Source organism: Sphaerodactylus townsendi, linkage group LG05 (assembly GCF_021028975.2).
Source record: "Sphaerodactylus townsendi isolate TG3544 linkage group LG05, MPM_Stown_v2.3, whole genome shotgun sequence".
Classification (NCBI taxonomy): domain Eukaryota; kingdom Metazoa; phylum Chordata; class Lepidosauria; order Squamata; family Sphaerodactylidae; genus Sphaerodactylus; species Sphaerodactylus townsendi.
Window position 1 is genome coordinate 129730184 of NC_059429.1, and position 14844 is coordinate 129745027.

A 14844-nucleotide genomic window follows, 5' to 3' on the forward strand; every position below is an offset into this window, starting at 1 on the left:
GGACAGACCTGAACCTACTACTTAGGCCCCTTCCACACGTGCAGAATAATGCACTTTCAATCCACTTTCAATGCACTTTGCAGCTGGATCTTACTGTGCGGAAGAGCAAAATCCACTTGCAAACAATTGTGAAAGTACATTAAAGGTGCATTATTCTGCATGTGCGGAAGGGGCCTCAGTGATGCAGCTGCTGGGGTACCAAAATGTGTAGGATATATAAATGTGAAAAGCTGATTCTAGCAAAACATCCCAATCTTATACTTAGCAGAGTGGAAGATAAGAGACAGATTTCTATAAATGTAAATTTAGGGAGGGTTACATGGAGGCAAAATAAGAAATTGTCGAAGGCTTTCACAGCCGGAATCACTGGGGTGCTGTGTGGTTTCCGGGCTGCGTGGCCGTGTTCTAGCAGCATTCTCTCCTGACGTTTCGCCTGCATCTGTGGCTGGCATTCAGAGGCATTCTATTCAGATGCATTCACCTATTGACCTTGCTATCTTCATTGTTACTCACATGCTACAGACTTCTTTGTGACTCACATGCCAGGCTACTTCTATTCAGATGGCCTCACCTTTTGACCTCACAGTATATATACTCCACTTGCTTTCCATTCCTACCATCAGATCCTCTGAAGATGCCAGCCACAGATGCGGGCGAAACGTCAGGAGGGAATGCTGCTAGAACACGGCCAGACAGCCCGGAAACCACACAGCACCCCAAAATAAGAAATCCTTTCTTTCCTGCTACTTGTCTGCACTACTGTGCATTTGGCTACATCTTGCTAACCATGTGCTGTCCTAGGTGCTGAAATGGCCATGGGGGTGGTGGAAGAAGAAGAAGAAGAGTTTGGATTTATATCCCCCCTTTCTCTCCTGTAGGAAACTCAAAAGGGCTGACAATCTCCTTGCCCTTCCCCCCTCACAACAAACACCCTGTGAGGTAGGTGGGGCTGAGAGAGCCCAGAAGAACTGTGACTAGCCCAAGGTCACCCAGCTGGCATGTGTGGGAGTGTACAGGCTAATCTGAATTCCCCAGATAAGCCTTTACAGCTCAGGCGGCAGAGCGGGGAATCAAACCCGGTTCCTCCAGATTAGAATGCACCTGCTCTTAACCACTACGCCACTGCTGCTCCTGTTAAAGGCGGGGTTTTTAACATAGTGGCAGCACCCATGGATTGGACCTGTGGATGCTGCCATGTTTAGTTTGGCCCTAAATTGCTATAAATCACAGGTGTCAAACTCACGGCCCTCCAGATGTTATGGACTACAGTTCCCATCACCCCCTGCCAGCATGATGCTGGCAAGGGGTGATGGGAGCTGTAGTCCATATCTGGAGGGCCACGAGTTTGACACCTATGCTATAAATAAAGGATCTATCTATGCTACATTAACTTGAGGTGAAATATTAAAGCGGCCCCTGGTGGGCCCGCCTCATTTCTTTCCCCACCTTTCTCATGGTTTGTTGACCCTTGGGAAAATCTCCTTCAAGCCCAGTTTATCGACTCCATCTTTCCTGCCAGGAGCTCGGAGTTCTGCATGCGGTTCTTCTTAATTCGTCTCTTCCCAACAAAACCCGTGACTTTGGGCTGCTACTTGCAGCCCTCTGCGTGATCAGGGATTTACGACGGCCCGCCGTGTATTCCGTTGGGTTCTTTTATTGACTGCAATTCCGCAAAGCCAGACAGACCGGATTACCGAGAAACAGCTGCGGTTTCCTTTTTAAGTTTAATTGCCGAAGCGGAGGGATAATTTTAATCTTGTTTAAAGGAGCAAAGCTGCTTAACACCAACTTATGAGATTCCACAGAGTCTCCTTCGTCACAATCTTGAGAACCTCGAGTTGGTGTGTTCCTGTAGCTGGCATTTCGGAAGGCAAAAAAAAATTCTCCCTCTCAAGGACGGGGTGTCACTTAAGAGGGGAGGTGAAACGCAAAAGTGCTTGTGGTGAAAACGATAACAGCCAGTCGCTCAGAGTGGAATAATCTAAAACACGTTATGTTTCTTTCCCCCAAACTCTGAGCAGCTCTACAGTATCTAAACAAAGGGTGGATACGTGGCACCGTTGCCTGAGATGAATTTGAGAAGGAGTTGCATGTACCCCCACCCATGGCAGTCACACATACAACCCCATCAAGAATGTTTACTTGCCAGCGTGACATAGTGGTTCAGAGCAGGTGTGGTGTAGTGGTTAAGAGCAGGTACACCCTAATCTGGAGGACCGTGTTTGATTCCCTGCTCTGCTACTTGAACTGTGGAGGCTTATCTGGTGAACCAGATTAGCTTGTGCACTCAGAGGCTGTGAAGTTAATAAAATGCGCTCAGTACCAAAAAGCAAGAGTCTATATTTTCCACTCTCAAAAGTAGAATCTCTTTCCATACTTACCTTAGTTCCTTTCCTTTCCTTTTCCTAGAACTTTTTCAGACTGAAAAAAAGGCCTATCCGCAGTTCAGGCTTAAAACGATTTGATGGGATCTATACTTCCCAGGAGACCTCGTGAGCCCCAAGGTCTCCTGGGAACTGTAGTTCCTCAGCAATAGACCAGTGGAGTGGGGAGAAGCAACTGAATGAACCGAAAGCTGGAATGAGCTGTGCATGCTGCTCCGGTTCTGGAACTAGAAAGGCTCCCTGTTAAACTGAAGTTATTGAGGAGTGAGATCTTGCACAGAGCAAACTGGCCATACCATGTTTATTTATTTTTATTTATTTATAATTGATTTTGTATACCGCCCCTTCCCCGAAGGGCTCTGGGTGGTGAACTCTGGGTGGATGCCTCTACTATTATTATTATTATGTTTGTATCGCTGTTTTAAAGATTTTAGTAATTTATTTTATTTACGCTTGTGCTGTACACCGCCCAGAGTCCCTTGGGGATGGGGCGGTATAAAAGCCGAAACAATAAATAAAATAAATAAATAAACAACACAATAAAACAACAATTACATTAAACCCCCATTAAAACAGCAGATTAACAAGAGTACATTGACGTCCAGCATAAAACTTCATAAACCCACCCTGGGAAGAAACAAAACAAGGGAGCGGAGGGCCCCCATAAGTATTAAGGGGCCCAGAGTGTAAAGGGGAGGGGAAAGGGGAACATCAGCGGTTGGCCCCCCCAAACCAAGAGACGCCAGTGGTTGGCCTCTAAAAAAGCCCGGGTGGAATACCTGGCTTACAGGCTCCCTGCCATGGAACTCCCCAAGATCCCACAGGGTCTCGATAGGTGTTCCTTAGTCTGGTGGCAGGGGCCAGGGCTGTGCCAGTCTCTGGCCCGGGGAGAGGCCAGCCAGATCATCGAGAGGGCTAGGAACTACTCACGGTGCTGGCCTCTGACAAAACGTGAGAGGCCGTGCAGGGACATATATGGGGTAAGACGGTCCCAAAGGTACAAAGGTCCCAGGCCGCCAGAAGGTTGCCTTAAAGGTAAGCATCCATACCTTATGAATGATTCGGAACTCGACCAGAGCTAATGCAAGCGGCGCAACACAGGTTGAATGTGTTCTCTAAAGGCACCACCTGTGAGAACACGCGCCGCCGCATGCTGGACCAGCTTCAGCTTCCGGAGCAGACGTAAGGGGAGGCCCGTGACAGAGCCACTGGGCATAGTGTAACCTAGAGGTGGCCGTTGCATGGATCACAGTGGCCAGGTCTGCCTGGGAGAGGAAAGGGGCCAACCGCCAGGCCTGTCGAAGATGGAAGAATGCAATCCGGGTTATGTGGGCCACCTGGGTCTCCATTGAAAGAGACGAATCCAGGTGGACTGGAATGAGAGATGTCTACATCCCTGGTTGAAATGCTGGCCCTTGCATGTCTTTCAAGTGACTGAGCCAGTCCCTGTGTCGTAAACCTCATTCGGACAGCATTGTGTTTGCAAGGATGGGGGGAAGGGTGAGATATGGAGTATCTGTTTATGGACCCCTTGACCTTGACCTCTGAGTACTCATCAGAACCTCCGAACAGAGCATGAGTAGATCTCGCTTTACAAATTACGATGTGCAGTGGGAGATCACAGCGAGATGAGTTGTCTCCTCTCGAGATAATCCACGCGTCTGACTCTGTGCACAGCCCATCTGACCTTATTTGCTGTTGCCAGGACTCCTGGGCATTGACTGAAGGACCTCATTACCACACCATCCACTTAGGCACTCTCTGTCTGTGATTTGTGTCCTCAGCGAAGTGTTCGCATCTGGGATTCCAAGCGAATACACGGTCACCTTCCTACTCCGACTTCTGCCAGAGAGCCCCAGGGAATCCTTTGCTGTGTGGCAGGTGACGGATGAAGACTTCCAGCCGCTTCTTGGCATCGTGCTCGATCGTAAGTTCGCACGTTATTTGCAGGGAGTCACTGCTCACCAGAAGCCCCCCTGTAGCATGATTAGGTTTGGCTCCTAGTGCCAATGGCGTACCATCCATGGGGACACATGGGGTCAAATGTCCCCGGGTGGAGGCCATTTAGTCATGTGGGGGAGGGCAGAAAATCACCCCCCACACCCCTTCTCCTTATCCCCAGAGACCCCCCCTCCCCAAGGCTTCACGATGTTGGAAGGCTCTTAATTGGACACCCCCCCAAGTCAGAAGGAGCCATCCAGTCCGCACCAAGTCAGCGCCGTCAACTTCGACGCTCTTTCTGCAGCTGCCACCCAAATGCCCCCGATGCTTTCTGCTGGCAGCTGCTCGGTGCCTTGGCTGAGGAGGGCAAAGGAGCCCTGCACGCATTGTGGTGGGGCTGGCTTGCCGAAAGCCGAAGTGAGTGGAGTGGTGGCTGCCCTTCCAAGAGAAGCTCTGCACTGCTCTCAACCATAAACCTCTGGGGAGAGGTGGGGGCATAGGGCAGGCAAGGAGAGGAGAGAGGCGAAATTTCACTGGCATGGGGGGCGTACTTTTTACTGCTTGCCCCGGGTGTTATTTTTAAAGATACGCCTCTGCCTAGTTCTGAATTCCTCTAATGGAAAAGCGGCTCTTTACCCATGCCAACTAAAATAGATGCTTACCCTAATTCCGGTAGTGGAGAGGTAGGGAGGAGTTCTTATGGCACTCTAGATAAGCATATGGATTACAATTTCATCAGCCCCTCACAGCATGGCCAATTGGCAGGGGCTGATGGGAATTGGAATGAACGGCTGGAATGAGCTGTGCATGCTGCTCCGGTTCTGGAACTAGAAAGGCTCCCTGTTAAACTGAAGTTATTGAGGAGTGAGATCTTGCACAGAGCAAACTGGCCATACCATGTTTATTTATTTTTATTTATTTATAATTGATTTTGTATACCGCCCCTTCCCCGAAGGGCTCTGGGTGGTGAACTCTGGGTGGATGCCTCTACTATTATTATTATTATGTTTGTATCGCTGTTTTAAAGATTTTAGTAATTTATTTTATTTACGCTTGTGCTGTACACCGCCCAGAGTCCCTTGGGGATGGGGCGGTATAAAAGCCGAAACAATAAATAAAATAAATAAATAAACAACACAATAAAACAACAATTACATTAAACCCCCATTAAAACAGCAGATTAACAAGAGTACATTGACGTCCAGCATAAAACTTCATAAACCCACCCTGGGAAGAAACAAAACAAGGGAGCGGAGGGCCCCCATAAGTATTAAGGGGCCCAGAGTGTAAAGGGGAGGGGAAAGGGGAACATCAGCGGTTGGCCCCCCCAAACCGCACGTCAGTGGTTGGCCCCCCCAAAAGCCCGGTGGAACAATTCGGGCTTACAGGCCCTGCGGAACTCTCCAAGATCCCACAGGGCCCGGATAGGTGTTCCACCAGGCAGGGGCCAGGGCTGTAAAGGCCCTGGCCCGGGGAGAGGCCAGCCGTATCATCGAGGGGCTAGGAACCACCAGCGAGTTGGCCTCTGACAAACGTAGAGGCCGTGCAGGGACATATGGGGTAAGACGGTCCCAAAGGTACAAAGGTCCCAGGCCGCGTAAGGCCTTAAAGGTAAGCATCCATACCTTACTGACGATTCGAACTTCGACTGGGAGCCAATTCACGCGCTTAACACAGGAGTTGAATGTGTTCTAAAAGGCACCACCTGTGAGAACACGCCGCGCCCGCATGCTGGACCAGCTTCAGCTTCCGGAGCAGGCGTGAAGGGGAGGCCCGCATGAGCAGAGCTCTAATTACAATAGTGTAAATCCTTAGAGGTGAAAGCCGTTGCATGGATCACAGTGGCCAGGTCTGCCTGGGAGGAGTGAGGGGCCAACACACGCCAGGCCTGTCGAAGATGTGGAAGCAATGCAAAATCCAGTTATGTGTGGGCCACCTGGAATTCTCCCTTGAAAGAGACGAATCCGGGTGGACTGGAATGAGAGATGTCTACATCCCTGGTTGAAATGCTGGCCCTTGCATGTCTTTCAAGTGACTGAGCCAGTCCCTGTGTCGTAAACCTCATTCGGACAGCATTGTGTTTGCAAGGATGGGGAAGGGGCGGGAGGCTATAGGAGTATCTGTTTATGGACCCCTTGACCTTGACCTCTGAGTACTCATCAGAACCTCCGAACAGAGCATGAGTAGATCTCGCTTTACAAAATTCACGATGTGCAGTGGGAGATCACAGCTGCAGATGAGTTGTCTCCTCTCGAGATAATCCACGCGTCTGACTCTGTGCACAGCCCATCTGACCTTATTTGCTGTTGCCAGGACTCCTGGGCATTGACTGAAGGACCTCATTACCACACCATCCACTTAGGCACTCTCTGTCTGTGATTTGTGTCCTCAGCGAAGTGTTCGCATCTGGGATTCCAAGCGAATACACGGTCACCTTCCTACTCCGACTTCTGCCAGAGAGCCCCAGGGAATCCTTTACTGTGTGGCAGCTGACGGATGAAGACTTCCAACGCTTTTCTTGGCATCGTGCTCGATCGTAAGTTCGCACGTTATTTGCAGGGAGTCACTGCTCACCAGAAGCCCCCCTGTAGCATGATTAGGTTTGGCTCCTAGTGCCAATGGCGTACCATCCATGGGGACACATGGGGTCAAATGTCCCCGGGTGGAGGCCATTTAGTCATGTGGGGAGGAGCAGAGAAAATCTTACCCCCCCACACCCCCCTTCTCCTTATCCCCAGAGAGACCCCCCCCCTCCCAAGGCTTCCACGATGTTGGAAGGCTCTTAATTGGAACACTCCCCAAGCCGTAGAAGTCAGAAGAACCATCCAGTCCGCATCTAAGTCAAGCGCCGTCAACCCTTCTCGGCGGCGCTCTTTCTGCAACTGCCACCCAAATGCCCCCCCGATGCTTTCTGCGCTGCTGGTGGCAGCTGCTCGGTGCAACTTGGAGCCCTGAGCATTGTGCAAAGGAGCCTGCACGATTGTGCGGGGCTGGCTTTGCAGCTTGAAGTCGGGCGGAAGGTGGAGTGGTGGCTGCCCTTCCAAGAGAAGCTCTGCACTGCTCTCACACATAAACCTCTGGGGAGAGGTGGGGGCATAGGGCAGGCAAGGAGAGGAGAGAGGCGAAATTTCACTGGCATGGGGGGCGTACTTTTTACTGCTTGCCCCGGGTGTTATTTTTAAAGATACGCCTCTGCCTAGTTCTGAATTCCTCTAATGGAAAAGCGGCTCTTTACCCATGCCAACTAAAATAGATGCTTACCCTAATCCCGTGGTGGCGAAGTGGTGGCGAACCTTTGGCACTCCAGATGTTATGGACTACAATTCCCATCAGCCCCTGCCAGCATGGCCAATTGGCAGGGGCTGATGGGAATTGTAGTCCATAACATCTGGAGTGCCAAAGGTTCGCCACCACTGCCCTAATCAATGATTGTTAGAATCGAGTCCATAGAACAGGGGTCTTCAAACTATGACTGTAAGGAACCAGAAAGGACTAGAAACAAAGTAACTCAAAAAGCTCTTTATTCTTAAACTTCCATACGCAATACACGGAATGCGGACTCTGACCCCTTCCCGCCAAAAGCGCTGCTTTTACGAGCGATGCAACATCCTCCCCGCCCACAGCCGTGAACGTAACTTTTCCCCAAACCTGAAACCAGATTCTCACACTAAGAGAAACAAACAGCAAGTAAGACTTCACACGCATATATTAAGCATAGACTGCAAGGTCACTGATAGCAGCACTCCCGGGCACGCAGCCCAGTCTGTGGAATGTTACCAAGGCCAGGGTAGGCAAGCAAGAAATTACACCACAACCTTACAGATGTTCATAGACTACAATTCCAGATGTTCCAGACTACAATTCCAGATGTTCATAGACTACAATTCCCATGAGCCCTACCACTTGGCCATGCTGGCAGGGGCTGATGGGAATTGTAGTCCGTGAACACCTGGAGGGCCATAGTTTGAAGACCCCTGCCATAGAGTCATGGAATCGTGGAGCTGGAAGAGACCACCAGGGCCATCCAGTCCAACCACCTGCCATGCAAAAGAGCAGAGTCAAAGCACTCCTGACACATGGCCATCCAGCCTCTGCTTAAAAACCTCCAAAGAAAGAGACCTCCAAACCTGCAAAGTCTGGCCCACAGGCAGGGTCCTCACACAACAGCCCGTCCCTGCTGACTACTCCTTAGCACCTGACAACCAGAGACAGGAAACATCTGAACCCAGGTGTGCTATCACAACCAGCCAGAGACTTCTACATCCATTTAAGGGAGTGGCCACCACAACTCCACCACTCCAACAAATGATGATAAATGGGGGATTTGTGGACCTCCAGAGGAACTGGTTGGCCACTGTGTGAGAAAGGATGCTGGACTAGATGGATCACTGGTTTCATCCAGCAGGGCTCTTCTTTTCATAGAATAGTTTCGTAGAATCATAAAGTTGGAAGAGACCACCAGGCAGAGGCGGAGCAAGGGAAAACTCCACCTGGGACACACACGCACCCTGTGCCCCTGCTGCGGTGCTGCCCACCCCCATCCCTCCTTGGAACGCCCCCACCACGCCCCTCCATGGCCTAGCCATGTCTCTGCTGCAGCTGCACCCAGGGCATTGTGCCCCCTTATCCCGTTGGCGCTACGCCACTGCCACACAAAAATCACGTCTCCTACACAGCACTTTGTGAGAGGCTCTTTGAGTTTCAATTCATGCCAGGCCTTTTCCTTTGAAATACTGTTTCCTAGTACTTCAATCTGCTCCCATTCAATAGGCCGCTATCGGCGAAGCGATCAATCTCGCTTCTTTAATTTCCTTTCGATTTAAGTAATTTAATTAAAAGTCGCTTCTGTTTTCTTTCTGCCTCTAGCCAACAAGAAATCCTTGACCTATTTCAGGCGTGACTACGATGCTGATATCGAAGAAGTCACCTTTGACCAACAGGATGTGAAGAAGCTGTTCTACGGGAGCTTCCACAAGGTTCTTATCCGAAAGGAGACGTTCGTCAGAACGATAATGTTGGTGCTTTTGCTTGGCTGTGGTTCTGAAAATATCCTGAAGATATTTGCTAACTTTTCTATGCTTGTGCATGTGTTGAAATGCTAACGGCTGAGCAAGGGCGGGGGAAGAGAACAGCCATGAATTACTAAATCACTTCCTGTTTGCGTCCTTTAATCTATTTAAATATATGCATGAACATGTCCAAGAGGCTGTGTGGCAAGGAAGCAGCAAACCTGCAAACAGAAAACTTTAATCCTTTTACTCCGGAATTAAAAATGATCTACAAATTATACTGTCGTAATTAATTGAAATGAAGGGGCTGCCTTTTCCAGAAGAAAACAACGTTGGTCTTCTGAGCAGTACCCTGTTTTTCCGAATATAAGACATCCCCAGAAAATAAGACGTAGTAGAGGTTTTGCTGTAGTGCGAAATATAAGGCATCCCCCCGAAAGTAAGACGTAGCAAAGTTTTTGTTTGGAAGCATGCCCGACGAACAGAACGCAGAAAAATAAGACATCCCCTGAAAATAAGACATAGCGCATCTTTGGGAGCAAAAATTAATATAAGACACTGTCTTATTTTCGGGGAAACACAGTTGATCATCGCTTTTGTCCTCCCGAGGGGAGAATGGGGGAAGATATGGAAGAGGGTGATTTATTGCCACCGGTTTTAATATTGGTGTTTGGCGTTGGTATTGTGGTTTAATTGTTTTTAATGTTTCTATTGGAATTCTATATTTAAAAATTTTAATGTTTGTTTTTAAGTTTTATGTTGTGGCCTGCCCTGTGCCCTTGGGGGTAGGGCAGGATATAAATTAAATTAAATTTAAAAAATAGCCCTGGATGGTGTTAGGCAGATTCAGCATAAGGTCTCTGGGAGAAACCTTGCCTAGCCTTCCTACCTAGAGATGCCAGAGTATCAGCTGGGTACTTATGTAATCAAAGCAACAAGCTATGGCACTTTCCATGGGCTACGTTGTGCATAAAGTGCTCTAACCACTACTACTCACTGTCTGTTGATCCACTCGCCTTGCTATTCTTCTGTCCCCTCTTTTTTCCACGTACTTCAAGGAGCATAACGTCTTTGCACTGAACAGCCTAATAACTCAGCCTAGCCTTGTCCATCTGGATTGTGACCCCCCAATAATATCGGGGGTTGAAGTGTGTGTGTGGTTCTGTGGTTCTACCGAGCTGAGCCGGGAGGACCATCTGTGAACCCAGTTTGGTCGGCTCCGTGGATGTCGGGAGACGAGGCTCCGTGTTTCAGCCAGCCTAATTCTCAAGCGTGGCTGAGTTTCAGTTGTGAATTATTTAATGACTGAATGCAGCCAATTTGTTCTCATCTTACTATCTGAATCGCCCTCAAGTCCTCCGACGGTCCCTGCTTGACGCAATTGGCAGGCATCTGTAGAGAGCGAACGATCACTTTGTTCTCCCTTTGTGCGCTTCTCACCTTTCCGATTTGTTCGCTGGCACTGCCCTTTCATCTTTGCCTTCCAATCTTTCTCTCTTCTTTCTGCAGAACCATTTGGGACCCCCTGTTGCTTCCGTCGCCTTAATCTGCACAAATCCTTTCCTTCTCCCCCCCCCCTCTCTCTGCTTTGCAAATCCCTGTGTCCTCACTCAGAAGTCACTCCCACTGTATTAAATGGGTACTTGCTACCAGGTAAATACTTAATTGGAATGAATTTACACCATTGATACGTGCCGCTTTGCACGTGCCAGCGAGGTGTGGATTCTCTCTTTGGAACTCTGCGAACAGTTAACATGGGAGCAACAGCATCGACCAGTTCAAGGAGCATGGGATTGGGGCAAATACTAAGGGCAAGATTTATATCCTAGCTTTCTCGCCAATGTGCGATTTTTCTCTGTGCAATGAATTTCTTCGTACCCACAGAGATTCACAGCACAGTATAATTCCCACCTGCAGTGCTATAATCCAGGGGACTGTTTTATCACTGCCTTGGTTGCTCGTTTAAGAGGGGTAGTGATTTAGTCTGCGGCAGAACAGCTAAATTCCCCTTGTTTTGGCCCTCACATCCAGGCCCTTTCATCTCATGAGACTCGCTGTCTCTCCCTTTTAGGGAGGATTTTGAAAATGGGGTTTTAGCGGACGCCTTTGTCTACTATTATTTTATTGCTGTTTTTAAAGGTTTTAGAAATGATATCTATAATTGTATCAAGATTTTATGTTGTACACCGCCCAGAGCCCCTTAAGGATGGGGTGGTATAAAAATCTAACTAACTAACTAACTAACTAACTAACTAACTAACTAACTAACTAACTAACTAACTAACTAACTAACTACCGTTTATACTCATGTATAAGTCGAATTTTTCAGCACATTTTTAATGCTGAAAAAGCTCCCCTCGACTTATATGCGGGTCATTAAAATTTTTTGTGTGTTTTTACTTTGCCGGCCAGCAGGGGGCGCAGTTTTTATGCTAGTGGCACCAAATTTTCAGAGCGCGGGGTCATGGGGAACCCAGTGGGAACCCAAAGTGGTTTCTTTATCCCTCTCCTCCATTTTATCCCCACAACAACCCTGCGAGGAAGGTTTGGCTGAGAGTTTGTGACTGGCTCAAGGTGACCCAGCAAACGTCCATGGCACAAATGGGGATTTGAATATGGGTATCCACAGACTGTAGTCTGAAATTAGAACCACTGCACTCGTGTATCTAATCTGGAGGAACCGGGTTTGATTCCCAGCTCTGCTGCCTGAGCTGTGGAGGCTTATCTGGGAAATTCAGATCAGCCTGTGCACTCCCACATATGCCAGCTGGGTGACCTTGGGCTAGTCACAGCTTCTCGGAGCTCTCTCAGCCCCACCTACCTCACAGGGTGTTTGTTGTGAGGGGGGGAAGGGCAAGGAGATTGTAAGCCCCTTTGAGTCTCCTGCAGGACAGAAAGGGGGGATATAAATCCAAACTCTTCTTCTTCTTCTTCTTCTTCTTCTTCTTCTTCTTCTTCTTCTTCTTCTTCTTCTTCTTCTTCTTCTTCTTCTTCTTCTTCTTCTTCTTCTTCTTTGTGAGTCCTGGCCGAGTACAGGGCACCTAAGACTGTTTTTACTTGGGGAACAGAACAGTCTTTAAAAGAGGCGACTGCCTCTTTTCACTCTGCACATCTAAAAGAAGATGTCCAGGGGATGTCTTAAAACGAGGTGGCTTCTAGTGTGCTTTCCAGACAGCAAGGGCATCAGAGGAGAAAAGAGGCCATTTCTCGCCCACCCGTTTTGCTCTCTGGTCAGTTTCACCCTCCGCTTGCACCCGCCATTTTGTGTGCAGCTGAAGGGATTCTCCCTGCCACCATTTGCTGAAGTTTGCTCCAGGACATTTGCTCTGCAGGCTCCAATGCAGGGCTCCTTTTCAGTCCCAAAATTACATAGTTGTACTCAGCTGATTCCACAGTTTCTCGGAGCTCTCTCAGCCCCACCCACCTCCCAGGGTGTATGTTGTGAGGGGGGAAGGGCAAGGAGATTGTCAGCCCCTTTGAGTCTCCTGCAGGAGAGAAAGGGGGGATATAAATCCAAACTCTTCTTCTCTTCTTCTACACCACGCTGGGTCTCTGGATATTCACAGCCATTGTTGTGTGTACTATGTAGCTCTCTGCTGTTTGTGTGAGCTTTGCTTGGGAGCTAGTTATTTCCTTCTTGGCTTGGGCTGGCATTTCAGCTGGTGTCTACTTAATTCAAACCCCATGTGCTCTCCTGCATGCCACGCTGGCACCACCGCTGGGCATACTTTGCCAGGTTCAACAGTCTCAGGTTGTGTTCTACTGAAACGAATGTTCTGATTGCAAAGAGAGGCCCATTGCAGCTATTTTTATCTGCCGAGCAGGTGCACGTATCTGTGAGCCATTCCAGGGTCAAACTCTACATCGACTGCAAGAAAATAGCCGAGAAGGCGCTCGGAGCTTCAGAGACGGTCTCGACTGCTGGCTTCGTTATGCTGGGGAAACTGACGAGGACACGAGGACCACGGAGCGGATCGGCTGCAGTAAGCTTACAAAAGTTCCACTTGACACTGAGGGTCTAAACAAGACTCCCCCCCCACACACACACACACTTACACACCTTTTTGAGCCTGTGGGACACATTTGGAATTTTGAGAACGGGCAATGAGCGCCGTCCTAAAATGGCTGCCCCAGAAGGTGGAGCCAATCTCAAAATGGCTGCCACCAGAGAAGGAGTTAACCACACACTGGTGGATTCTGCACATCATAAATATAATAGGTTCAGGACATTATAAAAAAGTGTTTGGGGGAAGAAATTTGCTCAGCTAGCTCTCTTCCCCAATACAATTTCAGCCCCTGCTATTTCTCTCAGCTTGGGTTTTTCAAAAATTGCCGAACGAGCGATCTTTTTTCAAAAACCTGGCTTGAAGGCGTGAAAAACACAAAAAAACCCAAAAAAACTCCCTTGCATTCGGATTCGTTCATATTCAGGCAGGATATATTCGGTCAATTTTCGCCCGAATATGCCCGAATTCACCCAGATTCGGGCTGAATCCGACATTTGTTGCACCCGACTCTCCAAGCCTAGAATCCAGTTTCTGCCCACCAATCAGCTGTGAGTGACTGGCAAGGGCTGCAATTGACTGGAGGTCTCCCGCCCAAAGCAGGCAAACGGAAACACTTTAAAAAATAGCTATGGCAGGCCTCCTTGAGTTAGCTAACTGGGGCCAACAATGAGAAGGTCATGTTATGCCCACCACTTAACAAAACTGACCCCCCCAGATGAGTTTGGGAGGAAATTTCGTGCAGAGCTTCATCTGCACGATGCACTTGTCTGCAGTATCTATAAGATATGGGATGTGCAAACAGAAGCATGGAAATTGACCTGTATCTTATGACTCTACTTAGGCCTCTTCCATACATGCTGCACAATGCACTTTCAATCCACTTTCACAATTGTTTGCAAGTGGATTTTGCTATTCTGCTCAGCTGCGAAGTGCATTGAAAGTGGATTGAAAGTGCATTGCTCTGCATGTGTGGAAGGGGCCAAAGCAAAGTTTGAAGCTCCCTTCTGCCTAAGGCACTCTTCCTGTGGCAGAAGAAGCTGCTTCCTTTGGAGGACAGACACCTCCTTAAACTGAACAAATGCATCCGCTGTTGTTGAGCAGAGTGATAAGACACAAGCCTCTATCATTCGAATAGGCTTTATTTAACAACAGACATTCTGTTCCAAGGATTGCCGCTGAGTGCAGATTGACAGCTGCCTAGTTAGATCCTCAATCTCTTCTCCGCCTTCCTTCCATCTGTTAGATGTTTCCTTCTAGCGTCTTTTACTAAGATGAGTAACAGGAAAGTTACCGAAGAACAAGCTTCATCTCCTTGGCTACTTTTCTTTGTCAAGTATTTTGCCCTTCTTGAAACTGCCGTCTTGGCTCGGACAGAGTGTCCCATCGTCAGCTATCATATTGACATATTTAATTGGAAAGACTCTTTTAAATACCAGCCTGATCCGCGAGGCTTGTTTTAAAGTCCGTTTGCCGGTCAGGGCATTCCGTCTTCGTGCTCTTCCT

At 48.6% G+C, this 14844-nt stretch overlaps 1 protein-coding gene across 1 annotated transcript in view; it reads left to right on the top strand.

The window, feature by feature from the left end:
- Positions 1–14844, top strand: part of COL20A1 (collagen type XX alpha 1 chain) — a 215614-nt gene that overhangs the window by 136160 nt on the left and 64610 nt on the right. Inside the window, exons 22-24 of the mRNA XM_048497920.1 lie at positions 4169–4311; positions 9192–9301; positions 13159–13317. Of these exons, the coding sequence (XP_048353877.1) occupies positions 4169–4311; positions 9192–9301; positions 13159–13317 (412 nt within the window). The remainder of the gene's footprint in view (positions 1–4168; positions 4312–9191; positions 9302–13158; positions 13318–14844) is intronic.